This window comes from Betta splendens, chromosome 24, assembly GCF_900634795.4.
Source record: "Betta splendens chromosome 24, fBetSpl5.4, whole genome shotgun sequence".
In the NCBI taxonomy this organism is placed as follows: Eukaryota; Metazoa; Chordata; class Actinopteri; order Anabantiformes; family Osphronemidae; genus Betta; species Betta splendens.
Window position 1 is genome coordinate 12,121,642 of NC_040901.2, and position 18,297 is coordinate 12,139,938.

The 18,297-nt window shown below is 46.4% G+C and overlaps 1 protein-coding gene and 1 long non-coding RNA gene across 6 annotated transcripts in view; one reads left to right on the top strand and one right to left on the bottom strand.

Moving 5' to 3' along the window:
- Window positions 1-100: 100 nt before the first annotated feature.
- scara5 (scavenger receptor class A, member 5 (putative)) overlaps window positions 101-18,297 on the top strand; it is a 33,923-nt gene continuing 15,726 nt past the window's right edge. Inside the window, exons 1-7 of one of the 2 annotated variants that reach the window (XM_029141448.3) lie at window positions 101-314; window positions 2,880-2,998; window positions 3,741-3,869; window positions 15,006-15,205; window positions 15,408-15,586; window positions 15,693-15,819; window positions 15,904-16,072. In XM_029141448.3, coding sequence (XP_028997281.1) covers window positions 2,890-2,998; window positions 3,741-3,869; window positions 15,006-15,205; window positions 15,408-15,586; window positions 15,693-15,819; window positions 15,904-16,072 — 913 coding nt within the window. In that variant the 5' untranslated portion in view covers window positions 101-314; window positions 2,880-2,889. The remainder of the gene's footprint in view (window positions 315-2,879; window positions 2,999-3,740; window positions 3,870-15,005; window positions 15,206-15,407; window positions 15,587-15,692; window positions 15,820-15,903; window positions 16,073-18,297) is intronic. The other variant, XM_029141447.3, reaches the window with a different exon arrangement.
- On the bottom strand, window positions 6,099-18,028 carry LOC114849737 (uncharacterized). Of its 4 annotated transcripts, XR_008693774.1 has the most exons (5): window positions 17,833-18,019; window positions 17,428-17,565; window positions 16,369-16,568; window positions 6,565-6,874; window positions 6,099-6,397 (listed from the first exon to the last, which is right to left on the bottom strand). It is a non-coding gene; the product is annotated as an uncharacterized LOC114849737 (long non-coding RNA). The 4 variants fall into 4 exon arrangements; XR_003784674.3 differs by having other exon boundaries at window positions 6,099-6,874; window positions 17,833-18,005; XR_003784675.3 differs by lacking the exons at window positions 6,099-6,397; window positions 6,565-6,874 and adding an exon at window positions 7,859-12,508 and having other exon boundaries at window positions 12,656-16,568; window positions 17,833-18,028.

An 18,297-nucleotide genomic window follows, 5' to 3' on the forward strand; every position in this document is an offset into this window, starting at 1 on the left:
GGCCGCAGGTGGCCCGCGCGCGCCGTCTCTCGCCGTCCGCGCCAGCTGCTGCGGAGCAGAAACTCCAGCTGGCGTTCGGTGACGGTCACATGACGGTGTTGTGGGTATATTACGGCACATGTGTGAGCGCGTCCCCCAATGCGGAGCGGCTGGCTGCGCTGACGGAGGCGGTGCGCGCGCACGGGTCCACTCTGACTGGTTCAACACCTGGAGTTACCGCGTCGAGACGCACCGTTTTGGGAAAATATGAGAAACGCGTGAGTTGCGGCGTTTTGTCCGTGTTACTTCTGACTTTTCATTTGACGGCTAATAAGGTGAGAAAAAGTCATTTGCTGCTGTTTTCCCGCAATCTGTGAATATTTACTTTATTAATATTACTTCCCTGCGTTGGGGCAGCACCTGTTGCCGCTCTGTCAGCCTCTGACTGCGCGTTTGGCGCAGTTAGTTGCGTGTTTGGCGCAGTTAGTTGCGCGTTAGGCGCAGTTAGTTGCGTGTTTGGCGCAGTTAGTTGCGCGTTAGGCGCAGTTAGTTGCGTGTTTGGCGCAGTTAGTTGCACGTTAGGCGCAGTTAGAAACTTTGATGAGTGATTAATGCTCCAGCGCGTTAACAGGTTAACAGCGGTATTTGGGCGCGTGATTTATTGTCGGGTTCACTGCGGCCGAGCATCCACCGTTTGTGTGCCATTAAACGCGCCGACATCTGTTAGCGCTTTATTGCATTAGGTTAAATGGTTAAACAGCTGAATCATGCGCTGCGTGCTGTTTATTTGACCGGTGGCTCCGGTACAAAAGGGCAGGAAATGCACGTTTAATGCAGCTCATCCGCGGAGAACCGCTGCTTTGTGTTTCTGTGGTCATGGGTGAAGGGTCTCACTCGTCAATTAACTGGGGCAAAATGGGTTAATGCTGAACATGGATGACTGAGCAATGACATGGACAGCAGCTACAGACAGAAAGCCTTCAGTGGTTGATTCATGTGGAAGGTTGAAGGTTAAAAGAAGAACTTACCCCAGTTTATTATTAGAGAAGCTTTTTTCCATTCACTCTTTGACTTGAGGCTGCATATATTTCCAATAGGTGAGGCAGAGGCCACACGCGCTGCTTCTCAGCAGATGATGGTGATAACGGCCTCCTCCGTGCGAATGCTCAGCTTCTCGTTTGCTGTTGGAGTTTGTCCGTCTGTCAGCAGAACCTTCAGTGACGGGACAAAGTGCAGACGATGCAGAGGCAGCTGTATCGGTTTGTTTCAGTGGTTGTGGCTGATCATCAGAGCTCCTCACAGTGATGACGAAAACCAGCATCGCCCTCTGATCTGGAGTCTGCTTCTGGACCTGAAACGCGTTCATGCAACAGAGACATGAAATTCATGACTCTAGAGGTTGATGGGAAGCGATTTTGTTGTTAATAGCAGAATCTTGACATTCTATGAGATGGAAATCTATGAACAAAGCCACCTTTAGTTCCACTTGGCTCATTGTTGGACAGCTGTCGTGCTGAACCTTGAACTGTTTGTGGTGATTGGACAGAGACGCCTCTGAGCTCCACTTCCTGTTGGTTTGGTGACAGCGGAGGCGTCCAATGATCAATCAGCTGATGTCGATGGTCCTTGATCCTTCGCGGTCTCTGTCACTTAAAGCCCGTTTCCACCGTTTCATCATTACATCATCACCTGATGCCGTTTCCCATATTTCGCCTCCAGTCGACGCTTGGCTGCTTCGCTTTCCCACCGTCCTGATGCCACAGACCGACAGAGTGTGATTAAAAGTGTGTTATCTCACACACAACCCTGTGTAATTAAAAGATAACTCACCTCGTGAATGCGCCAGCGCACATGCAGGGAGCGGGGGGGGGGGGGGTCTCCTAGCAGCCTAACGAGTCCTGCCTGGCTTCAGTCACAATGTCAATCTGACCCCTGTCTCCCCTCTGTAATGAGAAAGTCCAGACTGAGCGCTTTTTAACAACTTTGTCAAACACTCACGGATCTGCAGCCGGGGCTTGTGGGAGTTTAGCGCCCCGGCTCCTGACAGCAGCAGATTTAATTCTGTCCTTCAGACGCCTGACGTGTGACGCGGCCTTTTTGTCGCGGGTTTTATCTGTTTGTCCTGCGTCCTCCTCCACTTTATTGTTTGCATCGCGTGCAGCGTGGGAACCGTGTGTGTGTGTGTGTGTGTGTGTGTGTGTGTGGCTGCAAGGTAATGTGGAAAAGAAGTGAAGGTTGTTTACACAGCCAACAGCTGATTAAATCAATTCATAATCTGCAAATGTGGCAGCACAGTCTTTGGCAAAACTCGATTTTTAATTAGAAGCATGTTGAATTTCACGCTTTATTTGTCAGGAATTTCACAAACAGTTATTCAGCAGTAGCTGCACCTGTTTGATGACCGTCTCAGCAGCTCCACTTTAAGGTGGAATGATGGGTCTGTAAAGTATCCACCAACCCTATATTGTTTGTAAAAACAAACCCACAATGACACAACAGCAGCCGCAGGTTGTGTGTCTGTACAAATGGCCCTCAGCGTAATTAAATCAACATTTGTTGGGCAATTTAACGCAACAACAACAATCAACTCTGCAATCGTGTCTCCAGCCTTTGGATGATTTAACAATCACGAGGAGTAAACACCAGAGTCTTGTGCAACTCCACCATCCATCACACGCCATGTGGATGCAAGATGACCTGATGGTGGAGCAGGAGGAGCAGAGCTCAGCGGTTTAGACTTTGAGGCTCCGGGACCTGGTCCAGTTCTTTATTGCCCCATAAATGAATGTTTTAACACCTTGTGTGACCGCGGCAACGTCCGCTGACTGATGCCACGGAGCAAAGACCCCGTCTTCCTTGTTGTGTGTGCGCTGGTCGTCACGCTGTGTCCTTGTCCCCAGCGAGGAGCAGATGGAGAACAAGGCCATGTATCTGAGCACGTATGAGGAGCGGGAGAGCGGCTCCATGAGCGACGACAACAACGGGCACAACTTGTCCAAGCTCAACCTGTGCGACGAAGGTAAGGACTCCTCCACTTTAACAGGGGCCGCGGAGCAGATGCACCGTTGACTGTGGTGTTCTCAGGCACCGACCCACAGCTCTGCAGGTTCAGTGGGAAAGACTGAGTGGAAACCAACTTTGGGAATTTGTTGAAAGGTTCATGGAAATTAGACCGACACAAGCAAAACACTGTCCACATCCAACTTTTCAGACCCTAGAGAGGATGTTTGTCACCATGGAGACGGGTATTTTAAGGGTTAACGGTCGCTTCCATGAGGTTTTCACCTGAGTGGGATCCAGCGGCGATTCCCACGGTTACAGGGTTAAACACACTGTGACCGACTGCACCTTCAGGGTTTCTAACGCTCCAGTACGTGACAGGAACGTTCCCTCAGCATCAACAGCCTGATCCCAGCGTCCCCACAATCCAACACACACGCCCAAGGAAACACACAAACAGTCCAGGCTCCGTTGTATCAAGTCAAAGTGTCCAACATCTGCTGTTGAGTGGTGACATGAGTTATAGTCACATCTCTTTAGTCACCGACTTTATTTGTGTTATTCATACACAAAGCTCACTTTTGTCTGCGCAACTTCTGCCTCAGAACAATAACACACATAAAGCATGTCCAGCTTAACGAGCCAAAAGCTGGAGGCCTCACTTTTGCCAAGTACGTGATGAGTAGCTCTATCTTTTCCTCTCACTTCTCGCCTGGCTGCTTTTAAATCTGAACGTGTGTTTGATTTCACCCTCTCACCAGGTTCTGGGAAGCGCCGCAGGAAGCAGGACCTGTGCTGCGGCCACCTGAACTCCCTCGCAGCCATCAAGTACTCCATCGTGTCCCTCTACGTCCTGGTGCTGCTCACCATCTTCGGCCTCTGCCTGGCAGGTAGGGTTATAATACGGCTGCACCGCCTGCACAGGAACATCAGCATTTAAACAGATGTTGAGCTTATTTGGAGCATAATGTGAGGAACAAAAGGACCAGGTAAGTTAATCAGGAGAAGAAAGGAGCAAAGTGGTGACACACTGAGAACGAGAGCACGCTGTCCAGCTTTGTTCCCAGAGCCGAGTTATGCAGATTCCATCATCCGAGCCTGGAGGCTGAGCTGTAATGAGGGACACATACGCTCCAGCACAATAAAAACCCATTTACTTGGTCTTGGGTAACAGTCACGGATGTGACTGAAACCCGACCTCCTCCTCACTGTCTGCTGCGGTGCAGTGCTGAGAACACACGCAGTAAACAGACAGGAACCATAACGTGGCCTTCACCAATGCCTCTGCTCTCAACAAACACATCTACCTGCTGAAAGCGTCTGCGCTGTAACGTTCCCGTGCCAGTGTTTTCTCAGCGTCTAACATTTCTAATCCGAATCGTGAAATCAGTTTTGCGCCAGCGGTCGGAGGTTGATTCATGTGCTTCATGCTGCTGAACACGTGTGACAGGTTTTACCCCCGAGTCCCCGAGTGCGACGTGGTTCCAGGGACGGAGGCAGATTCATTGATGGGTGCGTTTGGGTCGATGAGCGTTAGAGCCGGTTGCTCTTGCTAAAGCAACAGATATTTTCTAGACGTCGCCTCCAAAACCAGCCTTCAAACCCTGAAAAGCAGCTTTGGAGGCACGTCCCTCAGACATCCTTGTCTTAGTTACTGGCACAACCTGCAGTGAAGACCCGTCTGTCCGCTACACGGGCTCGTTTCAGGGGTTGAAGGGGTTCTGGGGCCGGTTCAGGTCGCCGCTCCATCACGGCGCCTAAAGCTGGAACTACACTATGGAATTCAGGATTAGCTGCTATTTCATGTGGGTCGGGCTGTGGCGCGCTGATGTAATGGATTCCAGCGTTGAAGCCAGTTCACCCGTGTGTGAGCGGCAGCAGCTTCATGGCTGCTACCTCCTGTGACCCCCCCCCCCGTAGAGGTCAACGCGTCAACGGAGAAACGGAGAAGAAGCAGCAGATCCAGACCCTCCGAGGAATCGACAGCTCCCACTGATCCTGAGTTCATTTCAAGGCTGCCGCCGTTAACGGACTGCGGTTCCGCCGCGTTCCCAGGCAGAGGAACCGCTCCGTTGTCGGAACAGAACTATTTGGACATGAAGCTTTTGGATTAGAAAAGTCAAGCCCAGCTTTTCAACAGGCCTCTCTCCAATTAATTGCTGTCCATCCAAAAGCTAAGTGGCTCCAGTCTAACTGCACTGGAGGCTCCTTTATAGAATATGTAAAGCAGTGGCCAGTTTTCCAACGTGAACAGGTTCAGCTAAGTGTTGTCCACATCCATTTGGCTTTGGTTGAATTCTCACTTGACTCTGGCTTTTTGTTTTACTACCTCCTCTTTTGCCTCCTCGTCCTCCTTCCAGCATCGCGGCTCCCAGTGTCTCGTCTTTCTCCGTCAGCGCATCTGAGCTTTAATCTCGGTTTTGGACGAGCGAAGGAGGGGAGAGCGATGAACAGAAACAGATGGCGAAGGCCAGAATGAGAGGATGAAAGGGCCAAATGAAGCCTGCTCCTTTTATCTAGAGGTGAAGCGTCAACCTATCGCTCCATTATTTTTACAGGCTTATCTCCGTGTAGAGGAGAGGTCTCAGCTCTGGACCAGAGCCTCTCTCTATCAGAGGGAATGGTCAGAGTGAGTGTTCTGGGTCAGTGCCTCCTTCAATGCCCTTGAGCAGGACCCAGGCTTTCATCATCTCAGAGGCGCCTTTGTCTTTTTCCCACTACGACCACACGGGCCAGGTCCGACGGTGGCACACGTTCAAGTCTCAGAGACTGCTTCCCAGAAATCCTGTGGGCAGTTTTACTCCCTTTTTCACATACTGTACTTTGTCTTGAACTCCACACGCAGGTTCACTGTACAGACGGCGGCGTGGCATTAAAATGCATCCTCCCTTGGTTGCACTTAATTGGCTGTTATCAAAAGAAGCCAAATGCAGCGCTTTGCCTGAAGCTGCTGTTTTTCTGTGGCCTTTCCAATAATAATATCAGCGCCAAAGAATCTGCAGCAGAAAAAGTCTGTTTTCAGGACATTCCTGAAATGTATCAGATCCAAAGTATCACAATACCTCTGTTTGTGAAAGAAAGTGTAAAAAGTACTGCACATCCAGAGAAACGACATCAGGTGAGAGGGAAACTGTTTAGGTTAAATACCCACTGCAGCAGTTATTTACCTGCTGACTTTAGCTGTAAATATACTTTATTTACAGTTTCATTTCATCTCCTGGAAAATGTGGGTGATAGAAGATTGTATATTACAAAAAATGTTTTAATAAACTGACCTACTGGTCTTTTGTGCAACTTCATGAGCTGATTCTGAGAATAAAAGGTTGTTAAACCTCTGGACGGCCATATTAAATGGACTTCTTGGTTCCACAGTTGGAGTCTGGGCTCAGAGCAGCCGAGTGGCTGTTTGTCATCGTCCCTGTAAATGATGTAAAACAAGTCCTTCTTTGTCATTTCTGTCCTTGTGCTGTTTAGACGGTGGTGAATCCTGCAGATACATTGTGCAGCGCTGCAACATAAGCTGCTGGTGTTTACTGTATGTTTATGCTCCTACACGCTCGCGTGGCTCACACTTTGTTAACTTACATAATGCACTGTAGCTACAACTGAGTCATTTTTTCCAGTTGGAGAAAACTTGCCTCTCGCAGGTTTGGCATGTTTTTTTCTCAGCCAGTTAATTGTTGGAAAACATGAGGGTGAGTTTGTTCTTCTTTTAGGACCTGAAGTCTTCATCACAGTGACACTGTAGCTAACATGTTACTGGCAAACCAGAACCAGAACCAGCACCAGGTCCTGGAGCAGCTTTGGCTTGGTTTGGTTCCTTGTGCAGGAGGCGATTGTGGAGTTTTGTTATAATCCAGCAGCATTTGGCTTCTACAGCTCCACAGCGGTTTACCTGAGAATAGAACATTCAACATCAGTGAACGACACCCGACCATCTAATTTTACTATAACCAGTGTCTGAATGATTTCGGCTCCTTCAAGGTCATTTAGGAAACATAATACAAGATAAAAGCTTGAGTGTAGCCCACATGGCTAAGTTTGTCCATAGAACAACATCTGGAGGGTAGATCTCACACCAGGAAGTGCCACTCCTACAGTAATAACCTTAAAAAGCAACATTAAAGGTGTTAAACAGTCACAGGCTTCTCATTTCAGCCTGTTCAGGCTCAGCATATTTAAGAAATGCCTTCTCCAAACACACGTCACCTGCAGGAGAGGAAATCCTCTATCATAGGACGTGAGCACGTGCCAAAAACTCACCCACAGGCCGATTTCTACATAAAAAACACAAACTCACATGTTCAGACCAGACACATATATAAACATGTATCTCGCTAACACAGTCCCAGGCTCTCTGATTTGACTCTGCACACATAAAGCCTCTTCTAATTAGTTTCTGTGCTCTGGTCATGGTCTTTTCCGAACAAAGAGTCTGGAGACGGTCCAGAAGTCCCAGTAGGAGTCCATCATAAGAGCGCACACACACACACACACACACACACACACACACACACACACACACACACACACACACACACACACACACACACAAAGAGGAAAGTCAGTCCTTTATGAGAGCAGTCCCTGAAGTCAGCAGACAGCCCCATTCACGCAGCCAAACGCAGGTCATTAACATGTCAGGGCTAATTGGAGCGGTTCTCATTCTGTCTCTGCGGCTCTTGCTCTGATTGTTTCTCTGCTTAAGTGTTGAAAAGAATTTTTATGTTTTTTCGAGACAGACTGTTTTGTCATCAGTGAGAGATTTCGCACGAAGTGGGTGTGTGGACTAAAACTTCACTTATAACGTAACTTATAACAGCATTTCTCTTTATTTAACATGTAGGTGCCACCTTTGGTCCATTTACTGTTCGTGTGGTTTTTAATCCAGCAGACGTCATAATAACTAAGTGGCATTTGTTTTTGTGCCAGAAAGTCCCGCTCCTCTCTCATGCTCTTCTCTTAATTGTTTCTCTTGCGTTTGGGAAACTAATTGCATCATCACAACCACAGAGTGTGATGGAAGAGGTCTTCACACATTTTTCTCAGCTTGAAGCTAAAGGAGGTCCTGTGAGGCAGCAAAGTGGACATGCAGTGTGTAAATAACAAATAAAAGCAGCAGGCCTCAGTGATGCAGCGCTCCATAAACCGCTACGGTGGTTTTATAAATCTGCAGGGGATGAGGGCAAAGTTCTGGGGATTTCAAGAACATAATAGCAGGCGCCCAAACAAGGCCTCTAAATGGCTTTTTGCTGTTTTACTAGCAGAGGAATTAAACAACAACAGATCCCAGAGACGGAGGGCAGGCACACGCACACAATGAAGGGGAGTTGGTTCAGCTAATTGTGGGGCTGGAGCTCTGTGAAGTACAAAGAAACATTCATCCCAAAGTTATGAGCGGCGGCCGACGTGGGAGGGGTTCAACGTGTCTGGCTGTAGTCTGACATTAACAAACGTACGTACGCTTGCTTACTGCTCTGATCACTGTCTATCAGGGAGAAGAATGCCACTAGTCAGCTGATGGGGTCAGAGCATTTAAATTCCTGCAGTCTCTCCCGGACAGGCACAGCCGCCCCATCAGGAGGCGGAATCAGGTACTGGCTTTGTAGAAACACACAGACGTAATTCGGCCCCTCACAGCGAGAGCCTCGCTTTGAAGTGAGCGCCACCAAACCTGGCTTCTGCGGCCATTGTCGCGTCACTCGGACATTCCTGCAGCAGAGTTACAGCTGCTGGACCAACACGCGGTGCTGCCCGCGAGACGCCGCGGCGCAGCAGCTACGCAAACATGAATGAATGGAAGGAGGAACATCAGGTCAAATTACAGAAGAGGAAGTTCCCGCGTCTGTTAGAAACCAAACTCAAGGCCTCGACGGTTCGGACCCCTTCATCCACTTTAAATGTAAATCAACCTTTGTGAGAGACCCCAGAACTTCATCTGCCTGTGCAGCGTTCGTTTCTCCACTCAGCCCGTTTTTATCTTGCAGAAACAATCGGAGCACATTCTCGGTGCAGCTACAGTGTGTGCTGTGGCTTCTGGTTCGTGTAGTGGAGCCTGGTATGTGGCTGATTGCAGACTTGTTTGCACAACAGACTTGAGCACTGATCAATTAGCTGTGCAGAATGTGTTGCCTGATATAAATCTGATGTGAAGGTCAGATGCAGGAACAGCTCCCCTGTAGCAGAGCAGAGCTGCAGCAGACGCAGGGTGGCAGCCATCTGCCTCCACCAGCTGGTCACAAAACCCACTGGTGGAAGCACTGCTCCATAAAGATGTCATGAGAAGATGTCGATGTGTGAACACGGAGGAGTTTGAGTGTTTACTTGCTGCTTGTGGGCGATAAAGGGCCTCGCTCTAACCCGCTCTGACAGCTTCTTGGCTCAAACCAGTCACATGTCACCCTCCCTGCTTTGTAACAGACGTGGCTCTTGTAGGATTTTAATTTCTGGGGTGTGTTGAACATGATTATACAAATTAGAACAGTCAAACCCGGGGTAGAGGGGGGGTCATTCTGGCTCATCACATGTATGCACGCCTCAGGAGACACAGCTGCAAACATGACACACTTTCAGTAACACCTACAACACGTTGGCCAGAAAACGACCACATGACTTCAGCCATGGGGAAAAACCTCCACAGGTGGTTTCTGTATAGCAGCATTTCACTCTTGAAACCAATTTCACTCAAATTTCTGTCCAGATAAAAAGCCTGAGCTTCTTTTCCCTGGAAACCTGTCCCGTGCTTGATCTGGGATGAACCCATAATTCAAAACGCATGCTGCAGTTGTAGTCGGCTGCTCGTGGGCTGGAAACAGAAATAATAGCGTGGCTCCTCGTCTTTGTTGTACCTGCTTTTCTCTGTACAGTTCACAGACGGGGAGCACTGTAAACACAGACTGGACCTGTTGTTCACGCTCAGCCATGGGCTCTGAGAGTTTGACTGGGTCTGCCCATTGTGAGGCACTCCATCCAGTTTAAACCTGCAGGTTTCATCTCTGAGCCAGTTCCTTGTATCTGCGCTCGACTCTGGGTGTAAACCCAACCTTTAACAGCGAGTTACAAGAGCTTAACCTTTGCTGTGAAGCAGGCCGCCGCCTCGCCGCTTTTAAGATGGAGTAATTTCATTCTCAGACTTTGGCCTTCCGCGTTTCAGAGAAAGACTCTTTATCCCTTCCTTCCCTCCTTCCTGCTGCTGGCATCCCCTCAAAGTCAAATAGGATGTTGGTGGGGCTGTCTGCTTGAAGGGGGCTGCTTTCTCTCACTTGCACACAAACAATAGAAACACAGCGTGTTGTGACAGATGCACAGTCTGTTTGTAACTCAGACTAAACTGGAGAACAGCTAGTGATGTGTTTAGCAACGCATTTGGAAAAACTGTCTAACTCTAACAGAGAACCAGCTGGTAAATATTTCACTCTTTCATGTCTGTGTGGTGAATTACCAGTATACACCTTCGCTGTATCACGTTTGCATTTTGAGCTGGTTATTTCAGTCTTTTCCCAGTACAGACGTCCCTAAAACATCATGTCAGCCATCTAGCAGTAACTGCTGAACTACTGCAGCCCGAGCAGTACTGTCTATGCTAGTAGCTACAAGTACGCTAGCAAAACAAGCAACAAGTAATGTGTTTGCCAAAGCTTGACTCCAACTAGATGCTGTGATTGAAGTAAAGCGGCTACTTCATACTAAAGTTAGAGTTTCCTTTCAGGCGGTGGAGGCTGAGGTGCCATCATGAACATGTCTCTCTGTTTCATGGAGGTCCTGCGATGTAAATCTGTGGGCAATCGCCATTTTCCAAATGATGCTTCTGCACTGAGGTGTTTCAGTGGTTAAACCATTAACTGCACAGTCAGAGAATGGGTTTATGTTCTTGCTTTGGTCCAGATGATGGACACGCATAATCAAAAAGGTTTGCAACAGCTGATTTATCTTGAGGCCAGCTGATGGCTACACTTGTGGTGAGGCTGAGGCTGATTCGCATCTCATCAAACGCTCCATTTGTTCAAAGACTACCACACACAAAGCTGCCTGACCAACAATTCAAAGTTATCATTGTTTAAAAAAGACCCTTAAGGTGACAATCAATCATCTACAGTGGAATAATATACAGTAGTAGTTTGTGTACTATTACTGCCACAAGTACTGTAATTGACTCCCTGTATAAACAAACATGCATCTTGAGACTTCTTTGTCTTTGTGATGTATTCAGTAAACATTTGGAAATAATATTGCAGTCTACTTCAGCAATGTTGTGTTTAACTCTACAGCACTGGAGTTCTACAGACCCAGAGTCTGCTCTTTTCATGTATTATCTTTATTTAGCTGCACATTTGACTTATTATTTATAGAGCAGGTATGTGGACTCGTAGTCAGTCAGTCTGTGGACTGCCTGTAGTGACGGTGACCTTTTGAAGCTAAATGAAGCTAATTGCTGTCCTTGGGAGCAGACACTGTAATAAGTAACTTCATTTTAAGGCCTGTGAGCTGAGAGCTAATTGTGGAGATTAGTAACCATGGTGCAGGACCGGAAGGCAGAACTCTGCAGGATGTTTGAACTTTCATGAATTGTTCCTGTTGTGTTAGTAGTAGAAGACATTTAGTCACTTCAACATCATTAAATACAAACAAACAGGGCAAATTTTAACCTTGGTTAAAATGTAAACCTAAAAGACACAAAGAAGATAAAAATGTGATGTCAAGTTCCTCATGAAGTCGGACTCTTCCTTTTGCAAGGATTGGATGATGGATGATTTTAGTCTAATGCTGCCACTAGCTAGTTTTAACTTCCCCCTTTACTTAGTTTCCTACTTTACACAAACTGAAGATAAAGAGATAATTGAAGGCCCCAAGTTGTCTTTGGCTTTAACCCCAGAGGAATGCAGCTCTGATGGATCTACTGTCCCCTCTCTGCCCTGAGCATGACGCTGTCCAGCCCAGGTTGGACAGAGCAGCAAGATGCCTATCGCTGTCATTTTGGCAGTGAGCCATGGAGAGAGTCATGGTTAAAATATGCTTCATTAGATTGAGCTCAAACGTACCATTAGGCAATAAATGCAATGTTTGATAAGATAATGAAGCATGCATGTGGTATCGTTGATTTATATCAGTGACTAAAAGTGCAGTTTAAACAGTTTAATACTGTATGTAATAAACATTATGCAATGAATGGTGTCACGGTCAGAAAGGAGGATACCAGCAGGTTGTGTTCTTTCCACTGTCTGTCTGTCATCTCCTCCCTACTCGGGGTGTAAAACATGGCCCTGGATGCTGCGCTGATCGCCGTTGTAGGTAATAACTTATATTAGGTGCATTAGATGTGTGCAGACAAAATGCTGTAAAAATATAAATCTACTGCAAACAGATGTGAAGACTAAACCAGTGATGTAGACTCTAGCTGGTTTCTTGACACTTGGACACCACGTCCTCATCCTCCTCTGTGTCTACAAGTCAAAGTCCGTCCACCTGTGGATCTGGAACCAAAAGCTTGGGAACTGCTGCCATCCCATCATCACGCCGCTGTGTGTGTGAACTGGAGATGACAGAATGATGCTTAATGAATTCCCCATCCCACAGACCAGAGCTACTATACATGAGTCTGCAAATGGGTTTGTCAGACACGCGTCTCTTCTTTCAAGCTATTTCTCATCATCTTTGCCTGAAATCACAGAGCATTCACCTCAAAGACTCGCATTTCGGAATCTTTCCAGCTTTACTCAACTTCAACATCTGGCACAATGAGGGCTAATTACTGCAGGAGGTGTAGTTACAGCTAATGGCGGTTTGTCTTTCTCCTGCAATTTAAAAGACATTTAGGTGTAGATAAAACAATAAAGTCTTTATGTCTGGAGGATCTGGAGACATAAAGAGTATGAATCTGATATGTACAGTACGTTTAACAGTTTGGTTTAACAGGTGATTTTTAGGAGCCTGTTTTTTTCTGTAGCTAAAACAATTATTATTATTATTATTACTGCTTCATGAGCCTCGTTCTGTAGAAAAGCTTTTAGTCTGGAGTCAGTCACCGCAGTGTTCTCTGGCATTTGCTGATTGAATGTACAGCTCAAAAACTAGTTATTTCTAATGTGGATTAGGTGAAACCAGAGGAAATGAAGTGACGCCCTCGGTGGAAAATGTGTTCTGGCGCAGAGATGATTTTAGGTTTAAATGCCTTTTATATGTTTGTGCAGCACATGGTGGTTCTGAACTGTGAGAGTCCACATCCCCAAAACAGCCTGCGGTTCACTAATGCGATTCTTCATCTGTAACTTGCAAAACCACGCTGCGGCTCCACTGACAAATTTCATTCACGGCTGCCATCAACACTGAGCCCTGTGCTGCTGCACCATCTGCAGCGTTCAAACTGTCCTTACAGTTATCCGACTGAAATGCATCGTTCACAAGATGTCTTTTGGTTGATAGATATGAGCAGAATGACGCTTCCCAATGTTCTCCTCCAAGTCTTCCTCTTTACTCCTGTTCTTCCTTCTGTTCCCATCATTATTTTCTTACGGTCAGTATCACTGATTGTATGGATCCTGGTTGTATTTGTCCACATGTCCTACTAATGTAAGTGTTTCAACATTTCTGTAATCAGGATAATCAAGACTTAAACCTGGTCACAAAAACCATCTGCCGGTTCCTGGAATCAAATGCCTCTTCTTGCTCCATCCTTTATCATCCCCTTGTTTTATTTTGCTCTGCAGCTCCACAGGGAAACTCCATGCTGTCAGGTTGTGGTCAGTCCTAAATGTGTGTGAGTTCTTCAGAAAGGCGCTGCTGAGAGACCAGTTAATGTCCCGTGTAGTGCAGAGTTCAGCTTATTTATTTTTTTCGGGTCATTAGGCATAAGCCTAACATTCAAAATGGACAGGAATATGTTGTTTTGCAGCACTGACATCTCTCTTCATTAGTCTTGTTTCTTTCCTCATAGTTTTAAATATCGAGACAGAAACATTCACAGTGTGTGAGATATTCTTCCATTAAGGCAATCGGTGTGTCAAGGATTTCTCTGCTTCCTCCTGTTTCCCAAGTAATCCCCTTTTCTCCATCCGAGGTTTTCTGCATTGGTCCCTGCTGTCCTGCAGAAAGCAGGGATGTCGTCATAGCGTAACGTTGAGGATCTGGTTTCAAAATACCTCCAGGGCTATCGAGCCGTTACCATGCAACATGCTCTCAACATAACATAAAACCAAGGACATTTTTCCCATTAGGCACAGTCAAGAAGAGCAAGAGAAGACTTTACGCCACAGCCAAAAAACTAAACGAGTGGTGCATCGGCACCAAGTTAGCAGTTGGCAAAAGTGCTGCTGCAGCTAAATAGACGTGAGTAATTCAGAACACGCTGTCCCAGCGTGCGTCACAGATTCTCAAGGGAAAACATGTGACGTGTCCTCTGTTGTTACCCCAGTGAGACCAGGCCAATGGCACACCAGCCCCTCCTGCCACCTTATGAAAAGATTAGGCTGTGCTGAGATCTCATTTTAAACAAAAACAGGAGGAGGTCCTGGAGAACCCAGCGGCAGCAAGATGCCAGAGGCAGTGTTTTTGATCAGGGAGCAAAGGAGGTCTCCAGTTGCCTTTAGTCTTTTGAAAGGCATCTGAAATTATTCCTAGAGTCTTTAGCTGTTGTTACCTGGTTAAAGACATTAGTAAAACTAAAATGCACTGCTGCAGTGGAGCCATGTGTCATATTTTGGAAAACACTTTGGGGCTATTAATCCCTGAAAACAATGTACCTGCACAGAGACCCTCACAGAATGGCCGACACTGGTAACTGGCTTTGGACTGGAATGAAAATATTTAGGTCTAGATTTAGCAAAACAATACATTAAGTAAAAATAGAAATCCAGAATGAATGCAAGCAGCTGAATCGGCATCTGCTCTGCATTAAAGTTTTGGCTACTCCCAAGCAAGAGTGATTGATAGTAAATAATACTCTGTTTGGGGACTTTTGCCATAGCCGAGGGATCCGTGAGTCATCACTTAGAACAAATCTCTCACTCTGTGTTTCGTGTTTTCTTCCCTAGTTTCCCGATCCCAGGTGTCTTCAAAGCGAGAGGAGGTGCTGAAAGAGAACGTGACACGAGTGCCACAGGATTCTCGGGTGCCTAAGCAGAACCTGGATGAGGTGACCACTCAGGCGGACCTGCTTGAGAACATCTGGAAACTGGAGAACCTCTTCCAGAACCACAGTGACTGGCTGCAGAAGCTGGAGGTTCTCCTCAAGGTGAAGCTGAACCGGGAAGGCGAGCTCATAGAGTAGGGTTCAGGCCTGAGAACTGGTCCAGTGCCTGAATAGAGTTTGATGAGTCAGTGACATGAGAGTACTCAAAGTTAATAACATTTCCAGTAACAAGTTTCTGTTTAACACAATGTGTTTGTTATGATCACAAAACACTTCCAGACAGAAGATTCATGTTCTTTCCCAGGGTCTAGAGGTGGAGTTGAGGACAGCTCAGGCTCACTCCCTTCAGTCGGAGGGCTATCTGGTGCAGCTGGATGACCGGTTGTCAACTCTAAGCAGCTCCGCCGGCCGGAACCTGACAGGCCTGAGTGTGGAGGTGGCTCGAGCCTCCACCTGGCTCCGGAACCAGGACCTCCTGCTCCGGTATGCCGCGATTATTAGAGCGATCCTCTTTACAAAGGCACTGCATTGTAGTTTAATCAAAGTTAAGGCTCTAAGGTCACGAATTATGTTCTCTTTTTGACTTAAGGGAAACATCTGGACAGGTGAGCGTGCTGAGAGAGAAGCTGGACGAAGTTAATTGGACGGTGGGAGCTGTCAATCACACCTTTAGCAATGATATCAGCATTCACCACTTGAAGATACAGGACTTGCAGGTTGGCTGTTTATCACAGCTTTCCTATTCCTAAAAGGTAATTTACATATGCACATTGGAGCTCAACATATCCTCTGCTGCTCAGATCCAGATCAGCAACATAACAGAAGACACCAGCAGTTTATGGGTAACCCACGACCACACAGAGGCCCAGCTAAGGAACGAGATGGAGATCCTTAATACGATCACAGAGGACCTCCGGCTAAAGGACTGGGAGCACTCCACAGCCCTCAAGAACCTCACCATATTAGAAGGTTAGAGCTCTACTCTGGTTATTCTGCATTATTTGGTCCGATTTCGTTGCCTAGTAAAATAGTAAAAGCAGAGATATGTGTGTTAAGCTGTCAAATGAAGAGTTGCAGGCGACTATGGACCTCATCAGAGATCATGAAACGAGTGTGGGTCACAGTATGATTTACTGCATCCAAGTCGGTGCTTGTTTGTTATTTAATGCAAGTGACCCCAGCATGCAAACGTGATTTTAAGCAGTGGGATTAGTACCACGCGATATTGAGCAACTCTGAATGTTCTTTATCCAGTGTGCTCAGACCTGATTAGTCCTGACGCGCTGCAACCCTCACTGCCAGAGTACCAAATGACTTCCCTGGCTTGTTTAAAGCAGAATAGGTATGTCGTGATGTAATGCTGGCAGGGGACTCGGCCCGAGCTGATTGATGGCAGCTCGAACTGGATGGGACCTCCGATCTCGTGTGTGCTTCACATGTGGGTGGGATGCTGGTCCTCCCAAGCCTGGAAACAATTGTGGGTTAAATTTAGATGCTACATCCAGAATGGAAACGTCACCACTCCTTTTTCTGTCATTAGTTTAGCTGTGCGGCGCAGTTGTTTGTTGTTAACCCTCAGTCACCTTTGCCAAGAAAAGTTTTACATCTCTATCCATGTTTATCCTTCTTTTCTAGTTACTCCTTTATTCTTTTGCCCTCGTTTCTTTTTTCTTCTGATTGAGATTAATTCCTCTGTGACTGAGTGTTTTCGTGGCACACATGTTCCTTGTTTTATTAATGATAAAGAAACACAAAAAGGTGTTTAAAATATCGCTTCAAGTATTTTTTTAAAGGGGGGGGCAAAACATTAACGTACTATCTCTGGAGGTAATGCGTTAATACGCAGTGTAATTTACAGTAACAAGCCGAGCGAAGGACAACGCCACCAGCGATTTGAAGCATTCACTGTATATGTTTCTGATGATCGTTCTGGGTCTCATTAGCGTTCAGACATTTGAGGAATCAGAAAGTGTGCCTGAAGTGCAGTTTTGGATTTAAATGATGATGGACCTTTAAAACCCATCATGAAACAAGTGGTAGGGGTTTCATGGCAACTAATGTCATCCAGATTAGCAGTTACTTACATCAATAAACAGCCTGATTCTGCATCAGCTCACGATTTACATCACAATTACTAAGTACTGGGTTCTACAAAATATCTCTTTAAATCCATCCAAAAGAAACCTACTTAATGGTAAGCAGCACTCACATTAATTTAAATCGAATTCCAGACTTTAGTTAAACTAAAAACATATATAATCAATAATGGAGCTCACGCTCAGTCTGCACTAACACAAAACAATCCTCTAAAATGAAGAACAGACCTGTGTGAACGACCATAAGTAGGATGTCTGAGTCCCAACCTCCTGACGCGATCCTCGCATTAGCGAACGTCAGACGACGGCATCTGAACAGTAAAGGCGCCTCAGCTCCCCCACCGGCAACGCAGTCCGGGTCCTGACCTGCTCGGAGGACCATACATACATTTATCAGTCGCATTACTTCAGATTCAGCGTCCTACGAACTATTTACAAGTTTATTTCATCTTAGCTTTAAGAACACAAAGCAGCTGCATTCGCTACGCCTTGCTACGACAGTTAGCATTGGTCCTTGCTAATCCGCTAACCGCGATTAGCATCTCACATAAGCAGACAGCGATATAAGGGTTATATGGTGCACTGACACGCCATAAAATTGACGGGAATTACATTATAAAATTGGATATTTACCCTTTCAAATGCCTTTAATGCTTTTTGTCATAGACTTCTCTCCCGCATTAACTTTATCAAGGTTACGGGCCAGTGTCCTTAAGTCCCGCCCCCTTGCCTTTCCAATTGGACGATAGGTGAACAGCCGCCAATGGGAACACACACAGGTCAAGATAGACAAGCGGCAGTGACCTCAGCGCACGTAGTCAGTCGCGGTCCTAAACGAGCAGAACAAGAACTTGAATTTAAACTAACTTTATTGACAACGACATCAGCTACATTTAACAATTCATGTCGCTGGGACCTACATTACATTTTTATAACTTGGTTTTATGTGTTTTATGTAATGAATTAGGATCTTCCTACTTCATGAACGTGTTTTTGATCACTTTGACCACGTGGCCACTTGGTCCTCCTGCTATTTTATCGCTGTCTTCATGTACATCGCCGTGTCTCCAAGCTGCCGCTGCTTAATTGCCATGAAGC